At 41.0% G+C, this 20,922-nt stretch overlaps 1 protein-coding gene across 4 annotated transcripts in view; it reads left to right on the top strand.

The window, feature by feature from the left end:
* Positions 1–6,674, top strand: part of CHST9 (carbohydrate sulfotransferase 9) — an 88,725-nt gene extending 82,051 nt beyond the window's left edge. For all 4 annotated transcript variants that reach the window (XM_032124107.1, XM_032124103.1, XM_032124124.1 and 1 more), the window contains one exon: positions 5,132–6,674. In XM_032124107.1, coding sequence (XP_031979998.1) covers positions 5,132–6,229 — 1,098 coding nt within the window. In that variant the 3' untranslated portion in view covers positions 6,230–6,674. The remainder of the gene's footprint in view (positions 1–5,131) is intronic.
* The last annotated feature ends 14,248 nt before the right edge of the window (positions 6,675–20,922 follow it).

The raw sequence follows: 20,922 nt of genomic DNA, 5'->3' as shown, positions 1-20,922 counted from the left end.
GTAAGAGGATATTTGTTTTATGGTCCTCCAGTATTCAGGCTGCCTTTAACTAAAAACCTAAGTTAAGAGACTCATCTCCATGTGCTGCCTGATCATTACAGAGTCAGAGTGTGAACTGGAAAATGAACCTTGTCTCTAATGATTCTTTGTCAGTTTTCTACAGAGACATCCTAGGTAAACAGGTAAGTTGGCAGCAGAGAAAAGCACAAGAAAACAGAATATTTCTTTACTGTTCTTTGTGCTACGTTTTCTGTTGGGCTTATGTAATTTTATTATTCTTGTTAGTAAAATTGGATATCCAGCACTAAGGCATTTAGGAAACACAGCACTGTCTGCACTGCAGGCCATTAAATCTTTGTAAATCAGCCCGGGAATATCAGCCTTTCCAATACATCATTATCTTTTTGTATGGTGAGTTGCTCTAATTGCAAACTGCCTAGATGAGATCCCACCCATGCATTGTAAAATCACCACAAAGCATAATTGGATGAGTCTTAGCCATTCTTGGCAGTAGTCAATCTCTTCTACCCCAGTGGCTTGTGGAGGTATTAAAGGAAAAGACAGCTTCAATGTGTATAAAAGAAGGTATTGGTTACTTATTTTTACAGTGAGGAAAAATCCTGTTGTGGATGGGGAGAAGCAGGGCATCTCCAGCAATAAAAATGCCAAAAAAAAAAAAAATAAAAAAAAAATCCATGGACTCATTAATGACTCTAAAATGTCTTTTGTTTCAACAGCTTCAGAGTAGCCAAACACCACACAACTATTCTATTAAATTCCATTTATTCCTCGAATTTAAACTAATTTTCATATCTGTCTTCAGTTCCAGCCTATCTAAACTGAAGCAGAGGCAATGTGCATACTCTTCTGAATTGTGCTCATGGCCAATTCTTAGCTTCCTCTCAAATGTGTTCATGCAAACAGAGGACAGGGATCTCTGCACAATTATTGGCAAAGGTGCAACACTTCACTGGGTTTTAATTCTCAGATAAAATGTACACACCTGCTGCACAGGTTGTCAGCATGTCTCAAGGACAGCCTTGCATCTTTCCAAGGTAACCATGGAGTTCATCTCCCATGTCAGGCAGCTGGTTCCCAAACTTAGCAGCTCTTTGGAAAGCCATAAATGGACATTCCTGTCCTTGGACACTTGGCTCAAAGACTTTGGTAAGGGCTGTTTGTGTGGGAAGATCTGGATCCAGAGTTAGTGTCTGATATTACCTGCATGCTGCCTGCTGTTGGTGGATGTTCAGGTGTTTTCCAAAACAACAATGCTCAGCAGCATGTGGGATGGAAATCTTAGGAATGTTAGGAATGTAGATATGATGGACATGGGTTTTTTTAAAAAGTGTTTATTGCTTTTGCAAGTTTTTTATTTACTGGTTCCCACTGTGAAAAAAGAGAAAAAAAATATATAGAGGTATTCAGATCTTTAAAATGTCATAAAAGGAACATTGAAAAATCACTGGCACCAAGAGGAACCCAAAGAAGGTGCCTCACTTTATGTAAGACTGGTGTCATAAAATATTTAAATCCTTTCAGAATGTGTGGCTTTCAGCTCTCTCATGCAGATAGATGTCAGAATAGCAGTCCACTTTGCTTAAGGAACAGGGCGCTATCTATTAAACAATTTCTCTTAGTTTCCTAAGAAAACTCTCTAGTTAAACATTTCTCACCAAAAATAAAGCTTGATTCATCTTTTCATTCATCTCACCTGTATTAGATACTAACCTAGTTACTCAGGCAAGTGTATAGAAAGGTTTGATCTCTCTCTTTCTTTCTCTTTCTTGCTCTTTCTTTCTTTCTTTTCCTCTTTCTTTCTTTCTTTTTCTCTTTCTTTTTCTCTTTCTTTCTTTCTTTCTTTCTTTCTTTCTTTCTTTCTTTCTTTCTTTCTTTCTTTTTCTTTCTTTCTTTCTTTCTTTCTTTTCTCTCTCTTTTTCTCTCTTCCTCCCCTCTTTCTGTCTCTTTCTTTCCCTCTTTCTCATTCATTCATTCATTAATTCATTCAATTTTTTTAAGTTAGAAAACTTCCATGGCAATGCACCAGCCGTTTATGCCTTTGGAAAATATCACTATCCACTCCCATTCTTAGCCAGAACAAGTTACAGCTAGCATTCACTGCAAGGACACTATCCCCCATGCAGACCATAAAAACTTATATTAGCCAATAGTGGGATAAGTGTCTCAAAGAGAAGGAGAAATGGAAAAGAGAAGCAACTTATAATCTTTTACATATTTAGATAATTTCTTGGTCCTCAGATCTTCCTGTATCATTGCTTTTCCCCTAGTTTTTGGGGTTTTGTTTAGGGGGTTTTGTTTGGTTTATGGAGGGAGGGGTGGGCTTGTAGGATTTTTGGTTTGGTTTTGGTTTGGGGACTTTTTTTCCTTTTGCTTTCTGTTTGGGCCTTTTTTCCTAATAGATTCTTACATCTTTTGCCTCATCTCACTAGGAAAGAGCCCCTTTCAGTTGACTCCAACTATGCATATGTTGTTCCTTTATGGTGTTACTGAGATTTCTCTGAATAGTTCTGTCCATCCTTCTCTGAAGATTTTAATTCCACGAAAAATATTTCAGTAGGGATTCCTACAGTTGCATTCACAGTTTCTGCAACTAAAATACAATCTTCCTCTGGTAGCATCTTGGGTTACCCCCTCAGGCTGGTCCTAGATCCCAGGCAGACTCTTTGAAATGGAACAAAATCAAGACCACGCACACCTTTCAGTCTGTCCTTTTCCCTCCTGTTCTAGTGGAACAAGGGCATCTTCCACTAGTTCAGGACAGCTTGAGAAGGCTGAACTTTCCTCTGAAGTGTAGGGTTCATTTTAGTGGCTTTAGTTTGAAATTCAGATGGTTTAAGCTTCTTTGCACAGAAATAAACTGCTAAATTCAGCTGACATACCTTAGGAAGTCATGAGGTACTGCCTTCTCCTGAGTTTTCTCTGCATTGGGGAACACCAGTACAGTCATGTATCACTGGAGGCTGTCTTCTAAATTTTCAAATTCCCCAGAGCCTCACTGACAAAATTACAATCTTTAGTTAACTTTAGCATTGTTATAATTTTATTCCTGCTTCTGTTGAGCCTTGCATTGTGTGGTTGGTTTCTGAGTATCCCATATTTTTCATTTCACCTTTTTAAGTTCCTGGTTTCCCTTTTAAGGTAAAAACGTTTAAATTATTTGTAAGTCTGTGGTTCTGCAGGAGCAGTTGTAAGAATGGCTCTTTGCCATTCACTGTGATGCTGAATCTCCCATTAGGCTCATAGTCATACCCTGGTTTAGTACTAGCACTGCTTTCTGTTGTTGCACACTGACTTAGCTCCTGAATTATTTCCACCCTGGGGCAGAAGGGACAAATCTCTAGACGTGTATTTCATTTGTTTTAAAGAATAAAATATTTGACAGAAATATTTTTTTTTAAATTATATTAGAAATATAGTTTGACCACATCAAATCAAATGAATTCAAGTATCCTTTTGCATCTCTAAAAACACCAACATGCCTTCTCTCTCACAGACACACAAGTCCTGCGCGACTCTCTTCTTTTATTTGTTTTCACCAATACAAAAATCAGTGTGGTGAATAAAAACCTGCTTGTCAGTGGCTTGCAGCAGTACAGAAAAGCCTGATCCCCTGGGTTTGTTTTTGTTATGGGAAATTATTACACTGCAGCATATGCTAACTTTTCTTGGAACTGCTTGTTTTTTCATAGGCTTTATTTCAAACTGGAATTCATTACCAATGTGTTCCATTCATTACCATTTCTTACATTACTCCTCTGAATTTTTAACAGCTTTATTTGATTCAGCCTATGAACTTTCCCATCCCCCCAAATCCACACTTATGATCTGCCAGTCCACAAATCAACTTTCCAGTAAATGTTTAATCATTTTATGGCAGAAAAGCCTTTTTATGTAGATTTCCAAAAAAGTTAGACTTATAGAAGCAGTCAGGCAGTCTGCGCTTGTCTGCCCATCTAACCATTTGTCTGTCTGTTACTTGTAAGAAGATGTTTAAAAATGTGTCAATCAGCATCTTCCCTCTCCAGACATATAATGAAAATAAGCAGCTGTGGAGGTGTCCCAATGCAGCAGGTTTGCCTACTAACAGGAGAAAAAAACTACAAGCCTTAGCAGACACATGAGAACCCACTCAGGAATGAGCGAGCAGAAATACCCAAACTGCAAGAAACTCTTCAGTCAGCTTACGTGATACAAGACCCTGAATAATTTGATGTCAAAACACAGATGCAAGCTTTGCTGTTCCTGCAGTTCATGGATTGCACAGTGGCTGGGGACTTACAAAGAGATGTTTGGGAGGAAAGTCTCATCTTTTCACATTCTTTGCAGGGTCACTAGTTGATGTTTAGTTAGTTGGTGTCATTAATGTTGATGTTTAAGTAAGTCAGATGGAATAGGCTCCAAAGGCATCTAATTTTCCTTATCAGCTGTGAAAGCAGCTCAGGTGCAGGAATGTGTGTCACAGACACCTGTATGTGCATTCAGTCCATTGCATCCACATCCATCATCTCTCTGTAGGTGGACATGAGTAGGACCTTTTTGGAGAAACAATTTTGTCTGTCATTATACCCTGCTCAAACCAACTACCAACTACCCTGCTCAACTGTTTAGAAGCCCTTTGTTTGTCCCCTACCACCACTGGGGGACAAGGGCTGCTCCAAGTCACAGTGGTGGGAGTAGATCCAACACCTGTTACTGTGATTGTGCCAGTGCACTCCAGAGAATGAGCATGCAACTCCACCAGTGCCAGTGCTGTCACAGGGGGAAATGTCTTCAGTAGAGAAAAGCACCTGGCCACCCCTACCAGGACTATCAGCCCCCCTGCATGAACCATTTTTTATTTCCTAAGAGGTGTGACTTGAGCTATTTATTTTTGTAGGAAGACCTGCTGTGTGCTAACAGGTAATCTTCAGAAACACGTATTTCAGTAATTAGCCCAGCTTGTTCCTAAATTAGGTGTATTGATCGAGTGGTTCAAAAGGGACTTTGTAGAACCAGATGTGGCTTGGTTATGAGCACACCCCACCATCCTTGCTGCTGCTGCAGCATGACTGGGCTGGGCTGGACTGGACTGTCACTGCACTCTAAGTTCTGAACCTTTCCATGTTTGCAGGATTTCTCACTCGAGCCTCGGGGGATGCCAAGGAAAGCAGCGTGGAGGAGAAGCGCTCCTGTGGGCTTCAGTAGCCGTGAGATGGCTGTCTCGAGCAGCAGGCACTGGCAGGGCAGGGCTGACCCTTTCAGTGTGGTGGCTGCCTCCTCAGGGAGCCGACTGCCTGAGCAGCAGAAGACGAGCGAGTCCCCTCTCAGCTGGTTCAGAGGGGTGTATCTACCTCCTGCTCTCCACCCATTAAACAAGACATTCATCAAGGGTGACGAGTGGCAGGACATAGACAGCATCCAGGAAAAGCGCAGGGCCTTCCTGCAGGACTTCTGCAAGACATACAACAGCAGAAAGAAGCTGCAAACCCACCTGGTGCACCTGGTGTCAAGAATTTATGTGGAGGACAGGCACAAGGTCCTGTACTGCGAAGTGCCAAAAGCGGGCTGCTCCAACTGGAAAAGGGTCCTCATGGTGCTCAGTGGACTCGCTGCTTCAGCAAACAACATCTCCCATGATGATGTGCACTATGGAAAGCATCTAAGAAAACTGGACAGTTATGACCTAAAAGGGATATATACACGCTTGAACACGTACACCAAGTTTATATTTGTACGGGATCCTATGGAAAGACTGGTATCTGCCTTCAGGGATAAGTTTGAACATCCAAACAGCTATTACCATCCAGTATTTGGGAAGGCAATAATTAAGAAGTATAGACATAATGCAGATGAAGAAGCATTGAAAACAGGATCGGGAGTTAAGTTCAAGGAGTTTATCCAATATTTGTTAGATTCCCATCGACCAGTAGGAATGGACATTCACTGGGAGCAAGTCAGTAAGCTCTGCTATCCCTGCCTTATCAACTACGATTTTATAGGAAGGTTTGAAACCCTGGAAGAAGATGCCAATTACTTTTTGCAGCTGGTAGGTGCTCCAGCCCATCTGAAGTTTCCTAAATTCAAAGACAGACATTCCTCTGATGAGAGAACAAGTGCAGAAGTAGTGAGGCAATATTTAAAGGAATTGTCTAAGGAGGAGAGACAGCTGACCTATGACTTCTATCACTTGGATTACTTAATGTTCAATTATACATCACCACTTGTATAGCACCAGAATAGCTTCAGGCTTCTATTAGATATTTATCATTCTGGGATTCAAAACAACTACCTTGATATTAGCCCTGAAAGGAAACGAAGTTACTGCTAAGTAGAGTTGTCTTGACTTAGTGGGGATTTTATAAGCTACAGTGATATCAATTGATACTAAATTATGGAGAATGCAAAGAAAAAAGTCCTGTAAACAGCATAAATTGTACTAAAATGCCTGGAAAAGTGGCTTTTACCATTATGGATTATACCATGGAAGCAGTAGCTCAGCTAGCTGTTGCATTAGCTTACCTAATGTTCTTTTAATGGTTTAAGAAAAATCATTCAGAGTGGCATGATTCTTTTTTTGGTGTCTTTGCTTTAGAAATTGGTTTTGAAAAAACTTTTGAATGTATTTTTACTTTCTGTCACTTATTAATAAAGAATCATGGGCTAATTTTCTAAAATGTTTGTGGTGTTCTCAGTTGCAAGGTTTGGCTTTTTGATTACTATTAGACTGAAGCCAACTTTAGACCTGATTTTTTTATTGAAGGATGCTCTTGAATACAAATGCATCAAACTAAAAATAACGCAGCAGCTCCATTGATGAGTAAATTTGGGTAAACCTGTGAAGGACCAGTCCACTATCTCATTTTGATTGATGCACTGGAGTTGACAAGTATGACCTTCCTTTCAGAGAGCTGCTGCATTCAACAAAATTAAGATTTTAATGTACAGTGGATGCATCATTACATGTGATACATGCATCCTGTGGTCCCAATATTCGTGGTAGTCTTCATTTTTGGTGAAATGGACGAAGTTTCAGCGTGGTAGGTCTGGGATATTCTAAGGTCTGTACTGAGAAGCAACTGCAATGAAACTGCTGTGATCATTCTCAGTCTGCTGGGATCCAATTACCAGCCCAGCTCCCAGCAATCTGCTACAGAAAAGGCGTGTGTGCCCATTGCCTCCCAAAGCTATAAACTGGTTCTGCCCCCAGAACTTCCTGAAGTCACCTGTGTTTTGCTGTCCTGCCTGCCTTGCCAGCAGTCACCAAGCCCCAGGAGTGAGGTGGGTGCTGCAGTTTTATGTGCTGTAATGTGTATTGGTGATTTGTCCTAGAGGAAGATGTGTCCAGAATCCCACAGTCCTGGTTATAAAAGGAAAAGGTGCCTTCTACCCTTCCCTTTCCTCTCCTCCCACAAGTGCTGCCTGACCAACACATGCAGTTGTTCCTGCAACCTGTCTTGCCCAATGGGTGGCCAGGGTGTCCCAGGAAGGGGAGAAATCTCTGCAAAATCATAGGATCATGGAAAAAGACCTCTTAGATCACCGAGTCCAACCATTCACCTAACATTACCAAGTCCATTACTAGATTAAATCCCTAAAATGGACCGGGAAAAATCTCTGTGCCCTTCCACAATAAAGATGTCACCTATGCCTTGCTTTCTGGAATGGTTTGGAGCATCTTGCTCCAGTGTCTTGATATAGCAAGTTGTAGAGTGAGGAAACATCCTGATGGGATAGTGATGCAAGTAAAATGCCCTTTTCCTCTGTTCCCAACCACTGGTCACAACTCGTGCTATTATTGTTTTCTTTTCCTTCATCTCAGGCAAATGTACAGATTCAGTCCTTCCCCAGGAGTCATTGTGGGTCCCAACTGAAAGGCCAGATCATTTCCTAGGTATCCTCTCTGCTTGATTCTCCTTCATTTTTCTCCTCAGAAGAGGGGAAAAAAGCCACCTCCAGTCTCTATGGTGCCAGAGTGTAAACAAACAGGCTCTGCACATCTCTCCTTGTGGCAGGACAAGCCACTCCAAGGGGAAAAGGTAACAGCACACTGGGCAGCCCAAGTCAGAGGTTGTGCTGTCTGTGGCTAGCAGCACCCATAGCTTAAACCATCCTGTTCCCTGGGGCCATGGAGCAAAGAGGAGAAGGAAAAAGCCATCCATCAGCATGAGGTGTGGGGAGATGCATGTGCTCAGCACCAGTGAGAAGTTGCAAGGATGCCTTGGGCAGGTAAACCTGCACACAGTTGTTTGTGTGAGCTGTTGCTGTGCCTGGATGGACCTACAGGTGTTAACAGCAGCCGTGTTAGGGAGGGGATAGCTGACACTTTAACTGCCCCCATGCATGCTTCTCCTCAGGTGAACAAAAATCTCCCACTTTTAATACAGGATGGTGTTACTGAGTTCCCATTTGTCTTTACCCCTCAGGATTTTTTTTTTTTATTTAACTTGACCATGCACTTCCATGGCTGTTGCTCTCAAGTGTGACTATGCATCAGGACATCAAAGAACAGCTCCTGAAAGTTTTGATTTTGTACCATGCAACCTTCTAACTCATGTGAAAACTTCCTCGGATTTAACCTTGGTTTGACCCCTAGATTCTCTGCTCTTTTAAGTATTGAATTCAACCTCAAATCCTGAGTGAATCTCTCTTGCCTTATAGGAAGACCATTGAATGTAATATATTTAAATTTTAAAAAATGTCCACCAACCTTCGGGTGTCTATATATTTGCTTTGTCTTGTCTGTTGTGGATGCGTGTTAATTAATTGCTAATTTAGAGACAAAAAAATAGCACACTAGTGGTACTAGCATTTTCAAAAAAGCACATGAGGAAAGAAGTGCAACTTGCTAATAAAGAATAGAGGCCAATTTATATATGAGTTTGGTATGAATACTTTTATTCAGAAAAATAAATTAATATTAGTAAATGACAAAGTCTCTGAAGAACTTAAGCTTCACACTGAGCTCATTTTAGTGGCAAACTTTCTGCCTTTCTGATCAGAGAATGACAGATTGGGGGGGCAGCTATAATTGAAAAAGCTGCACAGTCTCATAAGATTTCATCTACTAGCTGGTCTTAGATAAAGCTATTGTTTGAGTCAAGAGGGGCTTGCAAGAAATTATTAGCAAATATTTGGTTTCTGCAAATGATAGGGAAAATGACATTGATTTGGATACATCCATGGACATGGATATCAGGTCCCTAGACAGTCATTCTAAAAATCTGGTATGGTTTGCATTTGTGATTTAACAGGGGAGGGAGGACACTAGTTAAGGTCTTAAAAGCATGTATGTGCACAGAGGTGTAATTGTTTTAGCTGCACTGTTGTTCTATGGCTCTAGTGAAAGTAATTTAACTTCTTTGTATGCTCAACTTCAAATTTCATAGCCCCAAACTGCACTTAAAAATTCATTTTTTGAGAATCTAACCCAGACTTTTGTAAAGAAGAGCCTCTCCATAGTCATCTTCAGCAACCTAAGGGATTCAAATGATCTCAGTAGCAGAATCTAGATTGTACTTTGCCTCATTAACCACATTTTGAAAATCACCAGCCTGCTTTGCCAGGAATTAAGTTACATGATTTAAAATTAACATAAGAGTTTAGCATAATTGAAGTGGGACTGTGATATCTGACTTATGGGATTATAAGAGATAAAGGCATAATTTTCAGCATAAAAGATAACCTCTATTTTTAAAAGTAAATTTTAAAAGGTCAAAGTGTGAGGCTGCATTGTCACTTCGTTTATATTTTGTAAGAATCCTGGGCGCAAACAAAAACTGAAGGTCATCCACTATAACTAGCATAGAATCTCATCTCCACAATTGTGCACAGATGTTTGCTTTACTCAGAAAATTATATTGAACCTATGCAGAAGAGGAATGAAAATACACTCCACAGCATTCAGTACAATTACATCTACACTAGAGATCAGCTGTGACACGCAGAGCCTCTTTTAAGGGGCTTCATTACAGTAAATGCTTTTTAGTTATGAACATTTCTTCATTTTAAGATCTCTAAGCACTTCTCTAATGCAGCTCAGTTGTCAGAGCAAGTCAAATGTGCTGTAAAGGCAATACAGGGAGTCTTTGGGAAGGCTGGAGAGTGCTCCCTTGGCTCGTGTCTCTTCCAAACAGCAGACAGCCATGCTTCCCTCCTGAAATTAAAACTTGATTTTTGGAACCTACTGTTCTGCCTTTCTTCTAAAATGAATCAGTATCAATAAAACAAAATTATGTCATAACATTTTTTTTAAAATAATAAACAAATAATTAAAATCTAAGTAAGTTAAACTGCATAGTTGTGCATTTTTAAATTCTGATATATACATCAACAAAAGGCAGCTTCTTTTTTCCAGGTAGTATTTGGCTTGCAAAGCTCAGACATAGCCATTGTGCCCATCTCTTCTAAAACTGCTGCTAAACTGTTGCTTGCTGAAAGTCAGAGGTGTGCAGCCCCAGTGCAATCAAACACAGCACATACTCCTGAAATTTCCTCTTGTGGAACTCCCCCAAAAGGCCAAATTTATTGGAGCTACTCATGCCTCAGGCTGTGCTAACTTGGTGATATGTCATTGGAGATCACCACTTTAATTTTAAAAGTAGTTTAAACTTAACTGAAAATTGCAATATGACACTTTGGGTGAGTCTGAGAGGAAAATATTTTTCTAGAGCTTTGTATTATATATGTAGGTTATGTATAAACATCTTTGTTGTATGTGCCTTCAGGCTAACAATACATCAGAAAACTCTTTTTAACTGTAATGCTAATACCAGTTTATCAACTTTATAACTCCTGTGATGCCTTCAAAACTAAATTAATTTGGTCTTGGAGCATAAAGTCTGAAATCTGAATGTAAATCATTATACTTCATTAAAAATGTGGATGCACCTGTCCTGTATCAACCAATTAATGCACAGTTCCGAGGGCAGGGCAGGCACACACGCTACTGGGAGGTGGAACTATCTGATTTAGCAAAGGACATCTGTTTATATCCCCAGATACCTGGGACTGCTTTTCCTTCTGAAATGTGTCCAAGTGGGTGCATGCAGGAAACAGTCATATTACTTAGCTTAGTAAGACTCTCTTAGATTGGTTACCATAAAAATACCTGTTTTAAGGGAGAACAGTTGTGCTTTTGGCAGTGTAGCTAACTGCAGTGAGTCCCACATGTTTCTTCTATGTTAGATGTAGCTCTGCTTGTGGCTGGAGTGACAGACTTGGACTTAAGAGATCTGGATCTTCATCCAGGTTCTGTAACTTCATGCACTTGTTGGACAAACATGAAATGCTCTCTGTGTTGGGGTCCCCACTGGTAAAGTGGTCCTGTAAGTAGAAGGAAATTATAACATGTGCCTTCTCCTAAAATCATTAAACTATGTGTCTAAAGAGCAGTGGTTAGAAATTAGGTTTTAGTATGGAATTTAAATCATAGGATATTCATTGCCTTTCCTTATGTTTTACTTCCAATGGCTTGGAGGAAGCTGGGGACTTCCCAGCTTTGCTCCAGCTGAGAAACACATCATTCAGCTCTGTTCTGGGCAGTTGGCAGCCTTAAGAATGCAAGCTCTGTTTCAAAACACTGTGCATCTGTCAAGCCTATCCAGGCACTGCCTCAGCATAAAACCAGTGCCAGGATGTCTGACCAGAGGAAAGTGTCCCTCTGGTTCCTTTGGGAGAGCAGACAGGGTGAGAATCTCACTGTCTCAATTTATTCTGAGCCCAGATGAAAGAGAAGCTGTTGTATTTTGGTGCAGTAGCTGTAAATAAAATGATGCTCAGCGAGAGGGTTCCACAGAAGCAGTGGATCCCATCCAGGTATGCAAAATCCTGCCTTGTCCTAAACACCAGAGCTGCATGACCCAGTACCCAGGGCCATGCTCCCCCAGCCCTTTTTGAGGTCCTGCCTCCACTTGTGACAGTCTCCAGTTTACCTGGAATGCTATAACATCTCAGGATGTATCTCCTGCCAACATAGCCACTGTTTTTGTGACCCTGTGGAGGCTACAAATAACATGGGGATCGCATTGAGACAGACTATGTTGCTTTCTTCTTTTTGTCTTCAAAAAGTGATGTGATTAATAACTGTGAGAGAGGGAAGACTCCTTACAAAAAGAAAGGGAAAATCTCAAGGCTGTGACCATGATGGTTTTTTTAAATATATGTAATTGTCGCTTCCTTTCCTCTGTCTCCTCACATAGAATTTCCCTCCCTCTCTAATTATATCAGCACAACTGGGTGAGACCAATTGCCAGGTTGCTCCCAGCTGTCAAGTGTAAGCCACCTCCAGTCCAGCACATCTATGTTATCATGGCACTGAGGCTGCACTAATAAGCCTGCCTGAGAGTATGGTACTGTCAGCCACCATCTGTGCACACATATCTGTCTTGACCTTGTCATGTAGAAATTCCTTCTATCTCAGGGTTTGGGTTTTTTCTCTCAAATTCCTTCCAGAAGCCACAGTTTCCACAAAAGCTTACAATACTGCTCGTTTCCCAAGATTTGTAAATTTGAAGTGGCCTGTATAAATTGCATTCAAGAAAGAGCATCCTGAGACATAAGGTGTAGGAGCAGAGCAGGTTTATCTGGGCATTTCAGCACACAGAGAGGTAAATCAATACTCAGTGGATTGTAAATACATGTCAGGAGGATATGAAATGCTAAAGGTTTAATTTTCTGAGGGTAGTTACTTGGATGTAAAAGCTGGATGTCTGCAGAGTAGGACCTGCATATTGAAGTATCTCATTCTTGAGAAAAGCAGACACACACAGAGACAGATTTTTAAGTTCTAGGAACAATAATAAGTTACAGTTCATCTGAGAAACAATGTGTGTTCAGAAAGCTGAGTTCAACTACATAGTTCCCTCTCTACGAACTTTCATAAATGCAACATAAATGCCTGCACATGTTTTACAAATGCATGTGCACACACACAGTGTATGTATGTCAGTCTTATAACACCCAGACAAAGGTTTTGCAAAAACAGTAGTGGGAGCTACATAGCTTAAGTTCTGCATTTGACTTTAAAGACCTTAAATGTGCATGAAAACACAGGCACATAAACATTCTGTTAGCAAGTTGCAGAACCACGTTATTCCAAGCAAACCTTACCTACTTGCAGGGACTGTGAGTTTTCCTCTTGCACAGCCTTTTTGTTTTGCTTCTTTAGCTCGCTTGGGACAGGATGCTGCCAGGTCTATGGGTCTGCAGTTTGCCAGCTGTGCCTGCTTCTCATCATGGGTACAGCTACAGGTTTTGGGAAGAGGTTTCCTGGTGGGACACTTGGTGGGGGGGAAGTAGGCAGGGGTTTATAGCATCTGTCTGCTTTCAAGGAAGTTATGGTATTACCCCCTGTAGTGCACTCCCAGCCATAGACACAAGCTGTCACCTTTGCTATGACTTCTGCTATTCTCTTAAAAAAGAAAAAAAAAGTACAAGAGAAAAGGGACAGAGGAAAAACCTCTAATGAGAAGGGGAAATGTTAATTGTGGCTGGAGGTGACAATGCACAATAATAAATTGCTGCTTTGCTATTGTATCTCTGATCAAAGTTCTCAGTCTGCAGCAGAGCAAAAGCTCAGCTCCAAGGGAGGATGATGTTTCTCAAAATCCTCGTGATCCCTGCAGGTCCTCCTGAATAGCAGGGAAAACACAAACACTGAACCAAAGTTAGATAAAATTTTTTTCTGTCTCAGACCTGCTGCCAGCAAGGCTCCTGTTTCTCCCTGTATCTTTTTGTCTGTCTCCAGCCTAGTGGCTACAGTGGGTCCAAGACAACGCGCTGCCTCCAAGTACAGAAACTCCCCTAATGGAAGCACTCTTACCAAGCAGAATCTGGCCCAAATTTATTTTCTGCCTTGGTTTATTTAAAAGTTATGCTAAGACTGAAATTTTCAGCTTAAGCTCATGTATGGTAGGCTACTCAACCTGCAAGTTAGCAGGCAAAACTTTTTAGGCAGGCTGAGCCAGTACTGCTGCCAGGCACATCTCTGGGAGTTGCAAAGGCCACCTCTGAAAAGCAGGATGGCCCTAAGGGATACTCCTAAGAACCCAGTTCTTAGGAAGCCATGCCTAACAGACTTTTAGTACAAAAATATACCCTTAAACATACTTATATTTGGAAGAAGCAGAGTCTGTTTTGCCAAACCCATACCTTTCTGAGCATGAGGTGGAGAAAAAGAGGGAATATTTTGGTACATTTTGAGAGATTCTTTCTAGCATTTTCAATTTTACTTTCTGTGCCGCCCCTGGCCCCGAAGCACCAAGGCATTTCTTTAATTTACCAAAGGAAAACAAGCTCTACCCACTGACACATTTATAGCTAAAATCTGTTCTTTGTGCTGCCTTGGTTGCAGAAAACAGGCACAGGCTGAATGAGAGAAGCTGGAAACTTGTTATGTAAAATCTACAGCTTTTCTAGTGCTATTATGCCTTGACCCCTTATTTTGGCACAGTAACAAAACCACTGAGACTGGACAGTTATAGGGTTTCACAGGCTTTTTTTTTTTTTTTTTCCCTTTTTGGCCCCATCACAAAACCCAAGTGAATCAATGGTGTGCCCAAACTTCTGAAATAGTCTAGGACTTTCAGTATCTTCTACACACAAAGAAACAGTGGGGAAAGATTTGTCTTTTATTTATTCATTACTTAATCAGGGCAGACTACTGTCTAAAAATATCTTGCTCAGGATCACGATAGAAATCTCTCACACATTTTTCCAATTACTTGGGCTACACTATGATCCCTACTGTTTTACATTTGCATTGTTTTCTGTGTGTGGCTTAAAATCTCTGTTTTTCCTAATAAATTACACTTGCCCGTAACTCAGGCGATCATTTTCTCCTCTGAGACTTGATTTTTGTTCTGTCTCAGCATCATCACTTGAGTAAACAATAAAAGTAATAAATAACTAAATAAATGAAAAGGGAAGGGAAGGAAAGGGAAGGCAAGGCAAGGCAAGGCAAGGCAAGGGAAAAATAGCTTTTTTGGCTACAGACTACAGGGACTTTATATGCATTTTATACCTATTCATGATTTTGGAAACTTGGAAGTATCTACAATTTCTCAGGTATACAGTCAACTCTTTGAGGCAATGCACATGGGATCAGGGTGAACTTCTAAGAATGAGTTACAAATTTCTGACATTGCACAGCAAAAATTGCATTGTGACACTGTGCGGGAGCACCCTTCTGTGCCTTTTGTGCTAAACAGGTTTGGTTTGGAAGTCAAAGCTAATTTTTGAAGAGACCATCCTGCAAATTCCACCCTGCAGCGCTGAGGCCCAGGCTGGGCGGTTTTCCATCCCCTCCCACACCCCAAGAAGCAGCCAAGCCACAGTGGGAGCACGGGGGATAACGGTGCCGGTGAGGCGTGTAGCTGAAAAGAATCCCTTTCACTGGTGTGTTGGTTCTGCCACGCTGCGGGTAAGACAAACGTGCTCCCAGCAGTCGAGTGTGCTGGCTGACACTGAAAATCAGATAGGTATTGGACATGTTAAGCTGTACAATAGGGGCCACATTAAACCCTCAGAAATTTCCCTTTCTCTGCATGCATTCTTACGAAGTTACATCTGTTTTTAACAGGGATCAGACTATTTTGACCTGGCGAGGTGTCATAGAATCATAGAATAATTTGGGTTGGAAGTGGTCCTTGAATATCTTCTAGTTCCAACCCCCTCCTTTGGAGTCCCAACCTGCCTTGTCTCCTTTATAGATACTAATTCAGTACAATACCTGTCTGCACAAAAATAGTTTTCTCCACAAAATTATGAAATCCACTCTAAACAGCAACATATGGCAAAGCTATGTATCCAAAACATGAATGCAAGAAAAGAGATGAGTGATGAGTTTAAAGAGGTAAGCCATGAAGAATGATCTCAGACTAGTTATTCTAAATTAAGTCTGCAAATGACTAAAAGAAAAAAAAAAATCTTATCCCCAAAGTCTTCTGCAATAAATGTATTTTTGTGCTGTTCTTAGTTAAGGGGTTGAATAGCTCCAGTTGCCATTTCTGAGTTTGAAACCTTTCTCCTAGTCCAGTAAAAATGCAGCACCTGTATCACTAGCTTAATATGTTGGGGTTTTTTCAAGCTGTAAACACAAAAATCTGTCAGAAATAAAGTTACTGTTCTATAAAGGATTTTGAGAAAAATGTGCTATCAGGTTTTCTTTAGAAGCTTATGGACAAAAGAGCTTGGTCTTGTAAATATTCATATTCAGACATTCCTTTTTGGTTAGTTCAATGAAAGATGCACCACTGCATAGGAAAAGGATCTACATCTTCACATCTGTGCCCTGAGGTTTTAGCTTTTAGAAGGTATTAGTGTTGAGAGGGGAGACAACCCCTGTAAAATACATAGTATTAAGACAACAGTTACTATAGTAATCTACAAAGATAACCTGAATGATCTGAAGCAAAACCATATTTCTCAGAATGTGCTGCATAAGCCCATTCATGGCATACATTTCCACTAGATATATAAATCCTATTAATAGGAAGCTATGTATGTATTAAACATATTTTCATTATATTATATACAAAAAATACCTTGAACAAAGAACAAATTCCTAGCATTTGGCCACAAGTCAAATATACTACCCCACTGAGACTCAGCCTTTCCAAAGAAAAAAAAGAAAGAAAATGGACAACAACACAGGACAGATTTAATTCTTAAAATTACACAATTGTTGACAGAGGTAGCAGTACAGAGCAGTGTGTTTCAGTGTTTCTAGAGCCTTTGCTGCTATACCAAGTTAGATTTACTGACAGCATTACCACTGAACATTAGCCATGGAACAGTAAATGGGTTCAGACTTGGATGAGAGATCTCTGAAAGTACTTAATATACTAATCATGACAGCTGTTGGGGGATCTGAAGGGATCACTGTGAGGCCTTGTGTGCTTTAGGGTTTTCCTCAGCAGGTAGGTTTGGAAGTAAATATAGAATCACTGCCAGTAGAGCTTGAACATGTCTTAAATCAGTAGATTGAGAAAAGGATGGCCAAGCACAGCAGACTGGATTGTGCTCTAGTGTGATGCCTGTCAGACAGAATGTCTGCAAAATTGCATGCCTCAGAGTGAAACAAGACTTATCTACAGAATGAGGGCTATATCCCCAGAAGGTCTCAGGAGTTACTGTGGAAGAGCAAGAAAGAAGGCTTCCTCAGTGCAATACTGTGGCAAGAATGACTAATTCAATTCCCAGGTGTGCTAAAAGAAATGCCTTTACTTCAAAATATGCCTTCTGGGAGACCAGTATTAAATATGCATTTGAAAAAGCGTGTTGGAAAAGTGGCAAAGGCACAAACAACAGCTGAAAAAAAATAAAGTTAGTGAATTTTCTTTAGAGGGAAAGACTGAGAGCTCAGTCTGCTTAGCTTATCAAAAGGATGATGAAGAGATGAATTGCTCACATTATATAAGTATCTTCATGGGGAGACAGTAGAAGTACAAGAGGCTTTTTAATCTGGCAGATAACAGCATAATATGAAGCACCATATGGCAGAGGAATTCATACAAACTCAGTTTAGAGACAAAGACCATTTCAGGTGATGAAATTATTAGTCTTGGGAATAAGCTACCAAGGGAATGGGTGGATTTTCTCTCCCATGAGTTTTCAAATATAAGCAAGGGTGTTTTCTGCAAAATATATTTAACCAATTATAAGTTACTGAACTCATGAAATGTGTCTTGAGGTAAAGTGTAATGGTCTCCAAGATACGAAGTTAAAAAGAAAATGTTATGTTACTGTCTAGTCTTGAACCCCGCAATTCTTTGACTGAGGTTCAATTCTGAAGTGGTGGTGAGGGAAGAGGCTGAGCATTTCAAGCTGAGGAGCTTAGAAACAGCAGAAGGACTATAAGTGAGAGCAACACAGACTGGTCAGGAAAGCATGGCTGGATGTTACGGAGTGTTCAACAGTAGTGTTTGCCAAGCAATACATTTTCTGTGGCTGATAAAATCTGTGAGTGCTTAACTGAATTTCGGTGTCTCACCTAGCAAAGTTAGAGAAATCTCTTTGGTCCCTCTGGCTAAGGCTACACAGCCCCAGCACACAGACCACCAGTATGATGGACTGTCTTTCCCGCCGGCACATTCAGAGCTAACCGCATCCTGTCTGTGCTGCTGCTGCATGTCACTGCCCCCCTTCACAAGAGACCTTACTTCTCCATTTCCAGTTGACCTGGGGCTGTTCCCCTAATTTTCCTGTGCCCCCATGAGTGCCTAGAGCAGCCTCCCTGCCCCTTCACTCCAGTTCATCAAATCCTGCCTGGCTGTGCCACTGATGCAGATTTTTGCAACTGACATTGCAGCAGTTTGTGGCAGGAGGGGAGAAAAAGGTTTTTGTTTTGTTTTTTTTTTTTTCCTCCCAGCAAAGGGTCTGTCCATGCCATGTGCAAAATAAACTATTTCTAAAGATGAAAAGCCTCCAGGTGATTCCTGTACTACCTACCTCTTAATTTTGCTTTTCCAGCGGTAATTGAAGCCTATTGAGGTGGGGGAGAGGGCAAAGAAAAAGCAGTCAGTCCAAATTGTCTTGTGAGGGAGGTAATAGAGCAGGGCTAAGGAAGCTCAGCAGTCATTTAAGTGCAGAGATTCTTGTAAATCCTTTCTGAAAAGCCTGAATGAATCCCCCGAATGAATCCCCCAAATGAATGGCCATTTTGTCCCTTTTAGTTCTCCTTCTCTAGCACAGAACTCAATATGCAGCTTGTGGACAGACAGATTCCACAATAAATAGAGAAGGAGAGTAAAACTAAACCCACTGGAGCTTGGCCAGAAGCAATGTCAAATCTCTTGACTGATTTCCCAGGGAATTCTTGCTCTAAATGTCAGGAGAACATAGCCCTGCAGCCAAACCTGGACCAGACTGATACCAAGGCGTGACAAAATGAATGACCTAAGTAACAAGATTACACAGCAGGAAAATTAAAACTTCAGAAATGTGCAAAGATCACATTTCAGTAAGCGGTGTTTTATGTAAGATCCTTTTAGTGGACAAAGCTTAACCCAAACTTATAAAACATAAATTGGTGAGGGGACCGGTATTTATTAGTGGCAACAGAATGAAACTTTTCATCACTCAGAAAAAAAGCCTGAGAGTTTCTGCAAATGGTTTCTGAAAAGGCTCACAGCCCACTCTTAAACACTCTTGTCAACAGGAGCCACAGAAGGTCAAAGGAATTTGGTCTCCTAGGAGTCTGCACCACTTTGAAAACAGCAACTAAGTCTCCCATCACTAGGGTACTTCTACAAATCCTCTTGGAGTCTGCCCTGCCAGAGACAGCAAATGTCCCTTTTGCTGTGGTTACCTGCAGCCACTCATGTCCATGGGACTGGCAGGAGCCTAAACAGCTTTGTGATTTCTGATCCTCTATCAGCTGTAGTTGAAACTGGCTGGTGGGTTCAAGATCTGCTGAAAAGGGCAGGAACACCCAGAACGAGAGGGGAAGAGAGAGAGAGAAAACACAGGCATGTAAACCTCCTTGCTTTTGGAAACTAAAAGCCTGAAGTGATGCTGAGAGGAGTCAGGCAAGCTGAGGAGCTTAACAGCAACATAAGGAAGGATAGAGTCCAGATCCAGTGGGTAAAAGTGGAAAAGGACTAAGACACTGAGAAAACACAGAGTGTTTCTAAATTGTGTTCTTTTTTTAGGTTTTGGTCTTTCCTTTAGCCTGTTTCAGTCTTGTCTGACAAACCCCACAGCCTGACAGAGTTGCCCAGGATGGGTATCTATGAGATTTGCCATGGCAGCAAAGGGACTCTTCCCACATTGCTATTCGGAGAGGTGACAGAATCTAGTGCCGGGAGTTTCTCTGCCCCTCTCCCTCATACTGTTTTAGATGGAATTAGCTGTTTGCACATTCCTCTCTGACTTTGGCAGTGTGCCCTCTCCTCCATAACTGATCAAACTGAAATCCCAGATCCAGCACACTTCAACTGTCTGGGAAATTCTTGTTCACAATGGCGATGTCTCATGTGTTGCAGCATCTTCTCACCATGGCTTAAGTTCCTACAGAGATCTTTAATTCATGATGCCCTAGAAATTACTGTAGAAACTCAGACTTAGTGTTCAGTGAAGGAGAAGCAGAGGCACAGCAAGATTCCTCTGCACATTTCCCCCCACCCTGACGTGGATTAAGTTTTAACACCATCTTTAAATTTTTCATAATATTCTTTCGTAAGTTATTTCCTTAACTATGTTGAGCACAGTAGCAGGAGTATTTCTCTGTTGGATAGAAGTCCAAAACAAGTTAACACAGGTTTCATAAAGATGAAATATATAAGGGGGAAAAAAAAAAAAAAGCACTATGAACGAACGAAAAAAAAGAACCTATATGGTCCCAACTCCCAACACTGACGAATTTACCCCTGGACAAACTGGAGCAGCTTTCCTCTGATTTTCAGTGCCAGCTCAAGGGATGTTGTGCTTTCAGTAGAACATAGTCTGTTTGTTTGATCAGAGCTGGCACACTGAAGTTCGCTCCAGGTTTCTGCCTGAAGCATTGCCTTTCTCTGTTTTATGTGGCCACAACCTTTGTCTAATCCTCCAGAAGATCTCTCACAATAAGAATGGTAGCAGTGACAGAAGCTATTAATGTTCCGGCTTCTCCGTGTGGCAGTGATCTGCTCTGCAGATCAAAAAGAGCAGATATATGCTCTCTGCAAGTAAGGGAAAAGCAATGACCAGTTTTGCTAAGTGAATTTTGTTTGTGAACAAACAGACATGCCAAAAGAAGCAGAGTCTTCAAGGTGCCAAAGAACAAGTGAGGTTTTTTTCTGAAATCACTCTAGCAGGTTGTGAAGGGCTTAGATTGAAAAACCAAACACTGCAAATGAAAGAGCAGTGTAATGATGACTGTACAGAGCCACCTCCCCGCCCATCTCTTGACTAAGCTCAAGACATATGCAAATGAAGTAAAGCTTG

The sequence above is a fragment of the Corvus moneduloides genome, chromosome 1 (assembly GCF_009650955.1).
Source record: "Corvus moneduloides isolate bCorMon1 chromosome 1, bCorMon1.pri, whole genome shotgun sequence".
In the NCBI taxonomy this organism is placed as follows: Eukaryota; Metazoa; Chordata; class Aves; order Passeriformes; family Corvidae; genus Corvus; species Corvus moneduloides.
This window is presented reverse-complemented; position numbering and strand designations above follow the sequence as displayed.